A 15,175-nucleotide genomic window follows, 5' to 3' on the forward strand; every position below is an offset into this window, starting at 1 on the left:
CCAAATAATTTCTGTTTAACCATTTGTATACCATCAAGTCAATGATGAGCAGAACCCTCGCCAAATTAATACTGGCTGGACCACAGCCCAAGTAAAAGTTCCACAAGCCATCCTATGTAACCTCAGCCACCAACGATAGTGTTCTGTCACACAGTGAGCTAACCTACTCATCAGGCCAATCCATCTCTCTCTATAACTTTGCTTGCTAATTGTGTTTTACAAAACAGTTCCATTCATGAAACATTTGGTCCTTTTTCTCTCCACAGATGCTGTCAGACCGCATAAAATTCTCAGGACTAGACAGGGTAGATGCAGGGAAGATGTTCCCAACGATGGATGTGTCCAGAACCAGGGGTCACAGACTGAGGATTCAGGGTAAACCATTTCGGACAGAGATGAGGAGATATTTCTTCACACAAAGAGTGGTGAGCCTGTGGAATTCATTACCACAGGAAGTAGTTGATGCTAAAACATTGAATATATTCAAGAGGCGGCTGGATATAGCACTTGGGGAGAATGGGATCAAAGGCTATGGGGAGAAAGCAGGATTAGGTTATTGAGTTGGATGATCAGCCATGATCGTGATGAATGGCGGAGCAGGCTCGAAAGGCCAAAAGGCCTATTGCTGCTCCTATCTTCTATGTATCTATGTACCTGCTGCGCTTGTGCAATATTTTCTGTTTTTGTTTCAGATTCCAGCATTCGCAGTAATTTGCTTTTACTTCCATTCATTAAGCTGTCAAGCTTCACTCGTAATCAATAGAATCTGATTATTTAGAAATTTAAAATAATAATAATCTTTTAGTGTCACAAGTAGGCTTACATTAACACTGCAATGAAAATCCCCATGTCGCCACATTCCGGCGCCTGTTCGGGTAACGGAGGGAGAATTCAGAATGTCCAATTCACCTAACAAGCACGTCTTTCAGGGCTTGTGGGAGGAAACTGGAGCACCCGGAGGAAACCCACATAGACACGAGGAGAACGTGCAGAACCCGCACACACAGTGACCCAAGGCGGGAATTGCACCCGGGTCTCTGGCGCTGTGAAGCAACTGTGCTAACCACTGTGCCACCATTCCTTCAAACTTCAAGTTTTACACTGCGTGAATTAATTTCTATCAATCTAATTTATTAAGGTATTTGAGTAACTTTTGTTTTAAATGCATTTCCTTTTTATATAGTATAGGTACAGACTAAAGTGGATTAAAGTTATTAAATTAATTGGAAAGCACTGATCATGTCAAAGCAGCAGACCTTATGTAAAGAGTAAAACCTGTCCTGATCACTGATACTCACCAATGTGGGGGAGTTTTGATCCGGCCAGAAAGACTCAGGGATTGGCCAGTGTCCAAGAGGTACACCTGTCTTGGGGTTTGGCCGCACGTAAATCAGTTTGTGACAGCTATGCCAAGCTTGAGGAGTAAATGAAGAGGTTGCTCGAGGTGGTTCAACAATACAATCTGAAACAGAGCAGAGCAAACGGTGAAGGAGATTTCTGCTGCATCAAGACCAGCTGAGATTATTTTCAGTGTTACAAACCAAAGGAGCAGATTGCCATGTTGATGAACTAGTCATTTATAGCACTAAAGGAGGCCATTTGGCCCTCAATGTCCACGATGGCCCTCTGCAGAGCTATTCAGACAGTCCCACTCCTTGCTCAATTCGCATAACCCTACAGGTCTATTTCCATTAAGTGCCCAATTTCCTTTTGAAATTATTGATTTTTTTCCCCAAGGAAGTGATTAGATGTATAGATGAAGACAATGCAGTTGTGTAATCTACATGGACATCAGTAAGAATTTTAACAGGTCCCGCATGGGAGACTATTGGTGGCTCAGCTGCACAAGAGGGGAGGAGTAAGAGTGGTGGGAAACTCAATAGTGAGGGGTGCAGAGTTTATGTGGCCATAGATGTGAATCCTGGATGGTGTGGTGCCCCCCTGGTGCCAAGGTCAAGGGTGTCACTGAACGGTTAAAGGGCATTCCGAGGGCGAGGTGAACAGCCAGAGGTCATGGTTCACATTGGTACCAACGACAAAGAGGGATAATGTCTTGCAGCAAGAATTTAGGAGCTAGATAGCACATTGAAAAGCAGGACCTCAAAGGTAGCAATCTCTGAATTACTCCCGAGGCCACATCCTAGTGAGTACAGGATTTCAACTTTCCCAATATTAATTGGGATAGTCAAAATACGAAAGGCTCAGAGGGGCCATAATTCATAAAATGTATCGAGGATAGGTTTTGAGCCACCACATAGAAACTCCTACAAGAGGGGCTGGTAGTGGGCCTAATTTTAGGAAGCAAACCCAGGCCGGTGGTAGAAGTGTCTGTGGGGGAGCGTTTTGGTGATATATTTTTTAATTCATTTTTACGGGACGTAGGAATCACTGGTTAGGCCAGTTTTTATTGCCCATCCCTAGTTGTCCTTCAGAAGGTGGTGGTGAGCTGCCTTCTTGAACTGCTGCAGTCCTTGAGGTGTAGGTATACCCACACTGCTGTTGGGGTGGAAGTTCCAGGATGTTGACCCAGCAACAGTGAAGGCGATATATTTCCACGTCAGGGTGGTGAGTGACGTGGAGGGGAACCTCGAGGTGGTGGGGTTCCCAGGTACCTGCTGCTCTTGTCCTTCTAGATGGTAGTGGTCGTGGGATTGGAAGGTGTTGTCTAAGGAACCTTGGTGAGTTCCTGCAGTGCACCTTGTAGATGGTGCACATGACAGCCATTGGTCGGGGGTGGTGGAGGGATTGAATGTTTGTGGAAGGGGGACCAATCACGTGGGGCTGCTTTGTCCTGGATGGTGTTGAGCTTCTCGAGGGTTGTTGGAGCTGCGCTCATCCAGGCAAGTGGAGAGTATTCCATCACACTCCTGACTTGTGCCTTGTAGATGGTGGACAGGCAGGAGGTGAGTTATTCGTAGGATTCCTAGTCTTTAAGCTGCTCTGGTATCCACAGTATTAATATGGCTGGGTCCAGTTCAGTTTCTGGTGAATGGTAACCCCCAGGATGTTGATTGTGGGGGATTCAGCGATTGTAATGCCATTGAATGTCAAGGGGCGATGGTTAGGTTCTCGCTTGCAAGAGATGTCATTGCCTGGCACTTCTTCGCGAATGTAACTTGCCACTTGGCAGCCCAAGCCTGGATATTGTCCAAGTCTTGCTGCATTTGGACACGGACTGCTTCTTTTCTGAGGAATTGCAAATGGTACGGAACATTGTGCAGTCATCTATGAACATCCCCACATCTGACCTTATGATGGAAGGAAGGTCATTAATGAAGCAGCTGAAAATGGTTGGGCCTAGGACATTACATAGAACATAGAAAATACAGCACAGAACAGGCCCTTCGGCCCACAATGTTGTGCCGAATCTTTGTCCTAGATTAATCATAGATTATCATTGAATTTACAGTGCAGAAGGAAACCATTCGGCCCCCTGAGTCTGCACCGGCTCTTGGAAAGAGCACCCTACCCAAACTCAACACCTCCACCCAACACCAAGGGCAATTTTGGACACTAAGGGCAATTTATCATTGGCCAATTCACCTAACCTGCACATCTTTGGACTGTGGGAGGAAACCGGAGCACCCGGAGGAAACCCACGCAGACACGGGGAGGACGCGCAGACTCCGCACAGACAGTGACCCAAGCCGGAATCGAACCTGGCACCCTGGAGCTGTGAAGCAATTGTGCTATCCACAATGCTACCGTGCTGCCCTTAAGAACAAATAAATCTACACTATCATTTTACTGTAATCCATGTACCTATCAAATAGCTGCTTGAAGGTCCCCAATGTTTCCGACTCAACTACTTCCACAGGCAGTGCATTCCATGCCCCCACTACTCTCTGGGTAAAGAACCTACCTCTGATATCCCTCCTATATCTTCCACCTTTCACCTTAAATTTATGTCCCCTTGTAATGGTTTGTTCCACCCGGGGAAAAAGTCTCTGACTGTCTACTCTATCTATTCCCCTGATCATCTTATAAACCTCTATCAAGTCGCCCCTCATCCTTCTCCGTTCTAATGAGAAAAGGCCTAGCACCCTCAACCTTTCCTCGTAAGATCTACTCTCCATTCCAGGTAACATCCTGGTAAATCTTCTTTGCACCTTTTCCAAAGCTTCCACATCCTTCCTAAAATGAGGTGACCAGAACTGTACACAGTACTCCAAATGTGGCCTTACCAAAGTTTTGTACAGTTGCATCATCACCTCACGGCTCTTAAATTCAATCCCTCTGTTAATGAACACGAGCACACCATAGGCCTTCTTCACAGCTCTATCCACTTGAGTGGCAACTTTCAAAGATGTATGAACGTAGACCCCAAGATCTCTCTGCTCCTCCACATTGCCAAGAACTCTACCGTTAACCCTGTATTCTGCATTCATATTTGTCCTTCCAAAATGGACAACCTCACACTTTTCAGGGTTAAATTCCATCTGCCACTTCTCAGCCCAGCTCTGCATCCTATCTATGTCTCTTTGCAGCCAAGTCATTAATGAAAATCACAAATAGCAGAGGACCCAGAACTGATCCCTGCGGTACGCCACTGGTAACTGGGATCCAGGCTGAATATTTGCCATCCACCACCACTCTCTGACTTCTATCGGTTAGCCAGTTCATTATCCAACTGGCCAAATTTCCCACTATCCCATGCCTCCTTACTTTCTGCAGAAGCCTACCATGGGGAACCTTATCAAATGCCTTACTAAAATCCATGTACACTACATCCACTGCTTTACCTTCATCCACATGCTTGGTCACCTCCTCAAAGAATTCAATAAGATTTGTAAGGCAAGACCTACCCCTCACAAATCCGTGCTGACTATCCCTAATCAAGCAGTGTCTTTCCAGATGCTCAGAAATCCTATCCTTCAGTACCCTTTCCATTACTTTGCCTACCACCGAAGTAAGACTAACTGGCCTGTAATTCCCAGGGTTATCCCTAGTCCCTTTTTTGAACAGGGGCACGACATTCGCCACTCTCCAATCCCCTGGTGCCACCCCTGTTGACAGTGAGGACGAAAAGATCATTGCCAACGGCTCTGCAATTTCATCTCTTGCCTCCCATAGAATCCTTGGATATATCCAGTCAGGCCCGGGGGATTTGTCTATCCTCAAGTTTTTCAAAATGCCCAACACATCTTCCTTCCTAACAAGTATTTCCTCGAGCTTACCAGTCTGTATCACACTGTCCTCTCCAACAATATGGCCCCTCTCATTTGTAAATACAGAAGAAAAGTACTCGTTCAAGACCTCTCCTATCGCTTCAGACTCAATACACAATCTCCCGCTACTGTCCTTGATCGGACCTACCCTCGCTCTAGTCATTCTCATATTTCTCACATATGTGTAAAAAGCCTTGGGGGTTTCCTTGATCCTACCCGCCAAAGATTGTTCATGCCCTCTCTTAGCTCTCCTAATCCCTTTCTTCAGTTCCCTCCTGGCTCAGTTACCCTGAGGAACTCCTGAAGAGATGTCCTGGAGCGGAGATGATTGACGTCCAACCACATTCCTTTGTGCCAGGTATAACTCCAACCATGGGAGAGTTTCCCCCCTGATTCCTACTGACTCCAGTTTAGCTAGGGCTCCTTGATGCCAAAATGCTGCAATGCTGCCTTGATGTAAAGGACAGTCATTCTTACCTCAATCAGATCGTAGCGGAGCTAGGATCTGTTTCCTAATTGGATTGTATCTCCATGTACATAGATCCCTGAAAGTTGCCACCCAGGTTGATAGGGTTGTGAAGAAGGCCTATGGAGTGTTGGCCTTTATTGGTAGAGGGATTGAGTTCCGGAGTCAGGAGGTCATGTTGCAGCTGTACAGAACTCTGGTACGGCCGCATTTGGAGTATTGCGTACAGTTCTGGTCACCGCATTATAGGAAGGACGTGGAGGCTTTGGAGCGGGTGCAGAGGAGATTTACCAGGATGTTGCCTGGTATGGAGGGAAAATCTTATGAGGAAAGGCTGATGGACTTGAGGTTAAGAGGAGACTTAATAGAGGCATACAAAATGATCAGAGGGTTAGATAGGGTGGACAGTGAGAGCCTTCTCCCGCGGATGGAAATGGCTGGCACGAGGGGACATAACTTTAAACTGAGGGGTAATAGATATAGGACAGAGGTCAGAGGTAGGTTCTTTACGCAAAGAGTAGTGAGGCCGTGGAATGCCCTACCTGCTACAGTAGTGAACTCGCCGACATTGAGGGCATTTAAAAGTTTATTGGATAAACATACGGATGATAATGGTATAGTGTAGGTTAGATGGCTTTTGTTTCGGTGCAACATCGTGGGCCGAAGGGCCTGTACTGCGCTGTATTGTTCTATGTTCTATGTAGCTGGGATGGGATTGGATCTTAATCAGATCATACTCGAGCTATGATCCAGATTCTAATCAGATTGTACCAGAGCTAGAATCCGGTTCCTATCCAGATCGTATCCGAGCTAGGATCTGGATCCTAATCAGATCAAAAAACATCAGATCATGAGAAATAGGAGTAGTGGTCCATTTTGCACATCAATCTGTTGTGCCATTAAATAAGATCATGGTTGGTCTGATTGTGGCCGTATTTCCAGTTTCAAGCCTGTCCTCTGTAATCTTTGATGCCCTTGTCAATCACAAATCTGTCCACATGGTATAGTGTAGGTTAGATGGCTTTTGTTTTGGTGCAACATCGTGGGCCGAAGGGCCTGTACTGCGCTGTATTGTTCTATGTCCTATGTTCTATCAGCCTTCAATATATTCAATGGCCCAGCTGCTAATTCTTCGTATTGGCTACGTGCTCTATTCCAACTATTTTTGCAATAAAGCACTGGTACTGGAATGTAGTTTAGATCAGTTCAACATGTGATGCTGCAACCAACATGATGCTCCAGCACTCATGGTTTTTAGGGCATGTTTGATGAGCACATCCTCCTTGTCTATCAGTTTTGTATGTTCATATCAACTTGGTTGGTGATCCCTTGAGTTACGAATGTAATGCAGTGATGTATTTGAGATGTTTATAATTATAAAAGGATTTGATACAGTAGATAGGGAGAAAAGTGTAAAACAATGTTTAATCAAGAACAAGGGGCATAATCTAAAAACTAGAGATTGGTCATGTGGAAGCGAAATCAGAAAACACAAAAAAGCAGTGCAAATCTAGAACTTTCTTCCTCAAAAGGGTGCTGATGACAGAAGTTGTGAAATTTTCAAGACTGAGATTTTCTGTCGGGTATGAAGGGATATGGAGCAGCGGTGAGAAAGAGAGTTGAGATACAGAGCAGTCATGATCGAACTGAACAGTGGAATCAGCTCAAACAATTGAGTTTCCTTCTCCTATTCTAGCTAATATAGCCCCGCTATTCAAAAAGGGAGGCAGAGAGAAAACAGGGAACTATAGACCAGTGGATATAACATCAGTTGCTGGCATCCATTATCAGGAACAGCATTTGGAAAGCAGTGGTATGATCAAACAAAATCAGCATGGATTTACGAAAGGGAAACCATGCTCGACTAATTTATTGAAATTCTTTGAAGATGTGACTCGTAGAGTTGACAAGGAAGACCCGGTGGATGTGGTTTATTTAGACTTTCAGAAGGCTTATGACAAAGTCTCACATAGCATATTACAGTGTAAAGTTAAAGCGCATGGGATTGTGGGCAGTGTCTCGAGATGGAGAGAAAGCTGGTTAGCAGACAGGAAGCAAAATGTTGAAATAAATGTGTCTTTTTCCATTTCGCAGGTAGTGACTAATGGGTGTTGCAGGGACCTGTGCTAGGACGCCGACTGTTCACAGATTTGGACGAGGGAGCTAAACGTAGCATTTCCAAATTTGCAGGTGATATAAAATTTTGTGGGAGGGGGACTGTGAGGAGGATGCAGAGATGCTTCAGCGGGATTTGGACAGGCTGAGTGAGAGGGCACATGCAGTATAATGTGGATAAATGTGAGGTTATCCACTTTGATAGCAAAAAATAGGAAGGCAGATTATTATTTGAATGGTGTAAATTGAGAGAAGTGGACACTCAGCGAGACCTTGGTGTCCTCGTGCATCAGTCCCTGAAAGTAAGCACACAGGTACAGCAGGCAGGAAAGAAGGTAAATGGTATGCTGGCCTTCATAGTGGGAGGATTTTTGAGTATAGGAATAAGACCATCAGACATAGGAGCAGAATTAGGCCACTCGGCCCATGGAGTCTGCTCCGCCATTCAATCAAGGCTGATATTTTTCTCATCCCCATTCTCCTGTCTTCTCCCCATAACCCCTGATCTCCTATTAATCAAGAACCTATCTATCTCGGTCTTCAAGACACTCAAAGTGATCTGGCCTCCACAGCGTTCTGCGGCAAAGAGTTCCACAGATTCACCACCCTCTGGCTGAAGAAATTCCTCCTCATCTCATAGGGACGTTTTACTGCAATTGTATAGGACATTGGTGAGGCCACACCGGAGTATTGTGTGCAGTTTGGGTGTCCTTATCTGAGGAAGGATGTTCTTGCTATGGAGGGAGTGCAGCGAAGGTTTACCAGACTGATTCCAGGGATAGCAGGACTGTCACACGAGGAGACACAAAGTTGTTTAGGATAATATTCATTGGAGTTTAGAAGAGTGAGAGGGGATCTCATACAAACTTACAAAATTCTAACAGGATTAGACGGTAGATTCAGAAAGAATGTTCCCGATGGTGGGAGAGTCCAGAACTAGGGAGGTCATAATTTCAGGATAAGAGGTAAACATTTTGGGACTGAGGTGAGGAGAAATGTCTCATAATGAATGGCGGAGCAGGCTCAAAAGGCGGAATTGCTCCTCCTGCTTATATTTTCAATGTATGCTTCTGTGAGCTGAACAGTAGAATCAGCTCATGGGGTTGGGTTTCCTTGTCCTATTCCTAAATTTTAACGGATGTAACTGTACCATGACCTCCCAACGATAATTGGAGTACCTCTGCAACACCTATTCTTACAATTGAAGAAGAGTACAATTTGTGGTTTATCTGATGTGGAAGGTCTGCACTAGCTGTGTTTACATACAAACATATGATACACAAACTAGGAGGAGTAGGCCACTCAGCCCCTCGAGCCTGTCCCACCATTCAATAAGATCATGGCTGATCTGTTTGCTAAACTCCACACTCTTGCCTCCCCAAAAGACATAGGAGCAGAATTAGGCCAATCGACCCATCAAGTCTGCTCCGTGATTCGATCATGCTTGATATGTTTCTCATTCCCATTCTCCTGCCTTCTCCCCATAACCCTTGATCCCCTTATTAATCAAGAACCTATCTATCTCAGTCTTAAAATAGGTGGCACGGTAGCACAGTGGTGAGCACTGTTGCTTCACAACACCAGGGTCCCAGGTTTGATTCCCAGCTTGGGAGACTGTCTGCGTGGAGTCTGCACGTTCTCCCTGTGTCTGCGTGGATTTTCTCCGGGTGCTCCGGTTTCCTCCCACAAGTCCCGAAACACGTGCTGTGCTGTTAGGTCATTTGGACACTCTGAATTCTCCCTCAGTGTACCCAAACAGGCGCCAGAGTGTGGCAACTAGGGGCTTTTCACAGTAACTTCATTGCAGAAGACTCCAAAGTTGAAGCAGCCTGCTTGTCAGGACACAGTGCTCCCAGCTTTTGTTTTTGGAAAGGAGGTCAGACTACTTGACACCGAGTGGAACTTAGGAGCCAGGTTTGCAGGGAGTCGGATCGATTGGTTGGCTGGCAACCAGTGGGTTGGTCAAGGACAATGTTCTGCCTGACAATGGTTAGATTGGTTCCTGTATAATGCTTTCTAAGAGAACTGAGCAGACGTGTTAAGACCTTGGAAGTGAAAGGAATGTTTTGTCTCTCTCTTGCTTGCTGAAGTCAAAGAACTGTTTTATTGTTCTGAAACAAGTCAGTGCCCAGCACATCCTTTGCTGTGAACCTGGAATGATGCAGAGTCTGCGGAGAAGGTAGACAACCTTGCCAGAGAAAACTATCTCTAGCCTATAAGGAAGAAGTATTAAAACGAGAGGTGAACTTCAGAAAGACATTGACTAGAAGTTTCTCAGTGCATCAAAGGACCTCAGGTATTTTAAATAAAATTATATTTCACCTGTGTTAGACTCTGGGTCAAGTGGGGCTAGAATTGACAATACACTAGCTCAGGGTGTTGTGACATAGATAATGAACATTTTTTAATTCTTCCTGCCAAATGTCACATTTGCCCACGTTAGACGCCATTTGTCAGACGTTTTGCCCATTCACTTAACCTATCAATTGTTTTTGTAGCCTCCTAATGTCCTTTTCAATATTTACTTTCCAACTCATCTTTGTGTTGTCAGCAAATTTAGGAATCATACCTTCCGTCCCTTCACCCAATTTATATAAATTGTAAACCGTTGAGGCCCCAGCACTGATCCCTCAAAGACAAAAGAGGGAATTTATGCATGGAGTCAGAGGAAATGGGAGAGATTCTTAATGAGTACTTTGCATCGATATTCACCGAGGAGAGGGACATGACGGATGTTGAGGCTAGGGATGGATGTTTAAATACTCTAGGTCAAGTCGGCATAAGGAAGGGGGAAGGTTTGGGTATTCTAAAAGGCAGAAAGAACAAGGTGGACAAGTCCCCAGGTCTGGATGGGATCTATCCCAGGTTACTGAGGGCAGCGAGGGACGAAATAGCTGGGTCCTTAACAGATATCTTTGCAGCATCCTTGAGCACGGGTGAGGTCCCGGAGGACTGGAGAATTGCTCATGTTGTCCCACGAACAAGACAGATATATGAACGGGTGGGGAACAGAGGGAAGTAGATCCTTGAAAAATAGGCGACAGGTTTAGATAAAGGATCTGGATCGGCGCAGGCTGGGAGGGCCGAAGGGCCTGTTCCTGTGCTGTAATTTCCTTTGCTCTTAAAATGGGGTTGTCAGTGTCACAAAGAGAATATTTTATATTTCAGGCAAAGCGAACACGCCACTGATCGGGTACATCAGGTGTTAAACAAAGCTTTATTGAGATTATTCTTCACCCTTCAGCCACAGATATATTCTCCACTGCATCTGTTCAAATGTCTCCCCCCATCAGCCGCCCACTAACACTAAGTAGTGCCACATTAGGAAACGTTTTGTAGTGAGGTCCATTTCCATCCTTGCCAAAACTGTCCAAACTTATCCAGTTAAGAAAATTGAGGAACCAGCCTATTGATTGGTGTTGCACATGAACCCAGGTTTTAGGGGGGTGAATGGTCAATCTCTATCCCTCTGAATCATGTAGATTGAGAGCCACATCTCGACAGAAACCTACACCATCATACAGAGTCAACATCTCCCCCAGTTTGTGCACACTAAAGCCAGTTCAATTTCTTGAAATATGTACTTCCTGAGTGCTGATATACTAGTTATCTGTTCTTCAAGATGCAGTGTTGGTCTATTAAGATATTCATCAAAAACAGAGGTAAAAAGTATCTTACACTGCTCAGTTCATAGAAAGTCCATTGGAGAGGCAAAGCCTTTTCACGAATATTCCCTGCATACACTTTGCTGGCTAGTCCAAATGGGAAACATTTTAAGGAATATTTTTCTTACCTTCTCCAACTGGTATTGGGTCTGGTCCAGTTTTTTCAAAATTAATAACCACTCCACTTTGGACCTTTTGCACTAAGGATTCTAGGCACTGGTTTAACATTCGCTGTGTGCGCACACAGTAGGACCGACCTTGAACAGAAATAAAAGGTGTGCTATAAAATTCAGGATTGCTTGATGCAATGGCTCAAATCCTTAAAGCTTTTGAAAAAAGTGCATTTTAATATTTAACTTTTACTCCTTAAGAGCAAAGAGGAGATACATGTTTGAGTACATTATCAATATCTTTCTTGCACGGTTTCCTGTGTACATGACATTTAATAATGGTAGATCATTTACCGTAGATTGCCTCTTCCATATTCTGTGTGTGAAGTTCAACCTCCACAAATAAATAGGAGTTCTCTCCATCCTATGAGAAATCACTCTCTGGGACAGTGTCCCCATAAATTTTCAGGTTTCAAGTCAGACGATCTTCCCCAGCTCTGCTGACTCACAGCCTCACTCGGGAGCAGATCCACTTGTTCTTTGTCTGTAGAAACAACAGGTAGGGATCTTCAAGCCTGGTGACAGCACAAAGATGGCAAATGCAATATGCACTCCCACAAGCTGCTGCATCGACAGGTCAACTGATCTCTGTCTGCACTGGCACCAGCTACACAGCACTGATGCTTGGTAGCAGTTACACAGCACTCGCACTGGGTATCAGTTACACAGCACTGGCACCAGGCATGTAAAGGATCGGGGACAAATTAACCCCCTTTACTCTCTGCTCATTCAAATTTCAAAGTGAAGCTGGGTTGTTGGTCTAGTCCAACAAACACTTTGGGTCTTTATTTAGTTTATGGGCCATGATCGCAAGATGGCAAATATCACGTAGACCATCTTCATTCAGATAGAAAGCGGAGTGGGAATAAATGGGTCATTCTCAGAATGGCAGGACGTTACTAGTGGGGTACCACAAGGATCAGTGGTGGGGCACTGCTCACAATCTATAACTGTAATTTGGATATGGGGATCAATTGTAATATTTCCAAATTTGCTGATGACTAGGTGAGAACACAAGTTGGGAGGAGGATGCAAGGCGGGTTTAAGGGAATTTGGACAGACTAAATGAATGGGCAAAAATATGGCAGACGGAATATAATGTGAATAAGTGTGAAGTTATCCACATTGCTAGAAAAGGCAATAAGTATTTCTTAAATGGTGAGGGGTTGGGAAGTGCTGATGTCTAACGGGTGTCCTTGTTCATGAGTCACTAAAAGGTGCAGCAAGCAATTTGGAAGACAAATGGAATATTGTCCTTCATCGCAAGGGGATGTCTTGTTCAAATTGTATAGAGCCTTGGTGTGACCGCACCTGGAGTATTGTGGTCTCCTTATCCAAGGAAGGATGTACTCGTCAGAGGTGTGCAACAGGGCTGATTCCTGGGATGGCAGGATTGTCTCGTCGGAAGGATTGGGGAAGCTGGGCCCGTTTTTTTGACAGTTTCAAAGAACGAGACGTGATCGCCTTGAAACTTACAAAATTCTGACAGGGTAGATATGGATAGATGTTTCCCCTGGCTGGTGAGTCTAGATCTAGGGGATATAGACTCAAAGTAAGGGGCCAGCCATTTAAGACTAAGATGAGGTGGAATTTCTTCACTCAGAGGATTGTGAATCTTTGGAATTCTCTACCCCAGAGGGGTGTGGAAGCTCAATCATTGAATACGTTCAAGCCATAAATCAATAGATTTCTGGATACTAATGACAAAAAGGCAGATGGGAATAGTGGGGAAAAATGGCATTGAGGTAGATAATCAGCCATATTCTGTTTGAATGAGGGAGCAAGATTGATGGGCCGAATGGTCAACTCCTGTTCCTATTTCCTTCCATCTAGGATGGGCTGCCAATTTTCTCCCCTCTTCCCAAATCACAGCAGGTAGTAAAAAAAAAAGCTTTTATGTCTAAATTTGCCAATGACACCAAGGTAATTGGAAAGTAAGTTGCCAAGAGGAAGTAAAGACACTGCAAAGTAATATAGATAAGTTCAGTGAGTGGGGGGAAATATTAGCAGATGGAGTATAATGTGAAAAAATGTAAACTTGTTCACTTTGGCAGGAAGATTTGAAAAGCAATATACTATACAATGTAAACAGAGAGAGTGCAGAACTCTGCAGTAGATGGATCTGGTGTCCTGGTGCATAATGACAAAAAGTTAGTCTGTGTGTACAGCAAGTGATTAGCAGAATGGAAAATGCAATGTTGATATTTATTACAAGGGAAATGGAATATAGCCTTACTGCGACCATACGGGGCCTTGGTGACGGCACCTAGTCTGGTGTGCAGATTTAGTCTATTTATTTGAAAAGGGTTTAAAAATTCATTAGCAGTTCATAGAATCGTATAATTTACAGTGCAGAAGGATGCCATTTGGCCCATCAAGTCTGCACCGGCCCTTACAAAGAGCACCCTACTAAAGCCAATGTATCTACCCTATCCCCGTAACCCCCACTTAACATTTTTCAGACACTAAGGGCAATTTAGCATGGTCAATCCACCTAACCTGCACATCTTTGGACTGTGGAAGGAAACCGGAGCACCCGGAGGAAACCCACGCAGACACGGGGAGGATGTGCTGACTCCGCACAGACAGTGACCCAAGCCGGAATCGAACCTGGGACCCTGGAGCTGTGAAGCAACTGTGCTAACCACTGTGCTACCCACAAAAGATCACTCAACTCATTCCTTCGGTGAATGGCCTATTTTAGAAAGAAAGATTGAATAGGTTGGGTCTGTACCCATTAGAATTTAGAAGAATGACAGGTGATCTTATTGAAACATATAAAATCCCGAGCGGACTGGAAAGGGTGGATGCCAGGAGGAAGTTTCCTCTCATTGGAGAGAATTATGGGACACAGTTTAAAAATAAGTGGGCTCCCATTTAATATGGAAATGAGGAGTTTATTTCGGAGGGTCATTAGCCTGTGAAATGCTCTTCCTCAGAAAGCAATGGAGGCTGGGTCATTGAATTTATTAAAAATAGATTCTCTATAGTCAAAAATCAAGGATTGTTGAAAGGGCAGTCAAGAAAGTGGGGCCGAGACCACAGCAGATCGGCCATCATCTTATCAAAAGGCAGAGTAGGCTTGAAGGACCTACTCCTCTTCCTATGTGGTGGTGTGGGGGTGGGAGGGGGACATGTGCAGAAAGAGTAGAAAAATCAGGAAAATGCATACAAGGGTAAGAGAATGATGAGCAGCAGATGTCAGTAGTTTTCCTTTGGAATATTGTGCTCTGATGTCTACCCCCGTCCACCTACAGATATTTAATGACCACAGTATCAATAAGTACCCATGCCAAGATGTCCTTATTAGAAAACACAGACTTACCTGTCTAAATATCACATATCCTTTTAAGGAAATGTTTGCTCTTTAATTTTATTTTTAACATTTACTCTCACACAATAGGTGAGAGGAAGGTGGACTGATGTATTTACTAAAACACAACACACCAGAACTGGATTAATGCTATTTTAATTTGAACTAATGCATTGATTTGTACATGATACCCAGTCTGTTAAAAGATGTCAAAGCTCAGCCTTTGATGCATTTTATCAGAGAATCAATGTACCGGCCAAGAGGTTGGAAACACATTA

The 15,175-nt window shown here is 44.4% G+C and overlaps 1 protein-coding gene across 3 annotated transcripts in view; it reads right to left on the reverse strand.

The window, feature by feature from the left end:
- Nucleotides 1–15,175, reverse strand: part of ints6l (integrator complex subunit 6 like) — a 179,176-nt gene that overhangs the window by 119,648 nt on the left and 44,353 nt on the right. For 2 of the 3 annotated variants that reach the window (XR_011946715.1, XM_072505993.1), the window contains exons 6-7: nt 11,543–11,671; nt 1,299–1,462 (exon numbers count right to left, since the gene is read on the reverse strand). Coding sequence is in view for 1 of the 3 variants with exons in the window: in XM_072505993.1 (XP_072362094.1) it covers nt 1,299–1,462; nt 11,543–11,671 (293 nt within the window). In the remaining 2 variants the exon portion in view is untranslated. Of the gene's footprint in view, nt 1–1,298; nt 1,463–11,542; nt 11,672–11,878; nt 12,069–15,175 lie in introns of those variants that run through there. The other variant, XR_011946716.1, reaches the window with a different exon arrangement.

Source organism: Scyliorhinus torazame, chromosome 5 (assembly GCF_047496885.1).
Source record: "Scyliorhinus torazame isolate Kashiwa2021f chromosome 5, sScyTor2.1, whole genome shotgun sequence".
In the NCBI taxonomy this organism is placed as follows: Eukaryota; Metazoa; Chordata; class Chondrichthyes; order Carcharhiniformes; family Scyliorhinidae; genus Scyliorhinus; species Scyliorhinus torazame.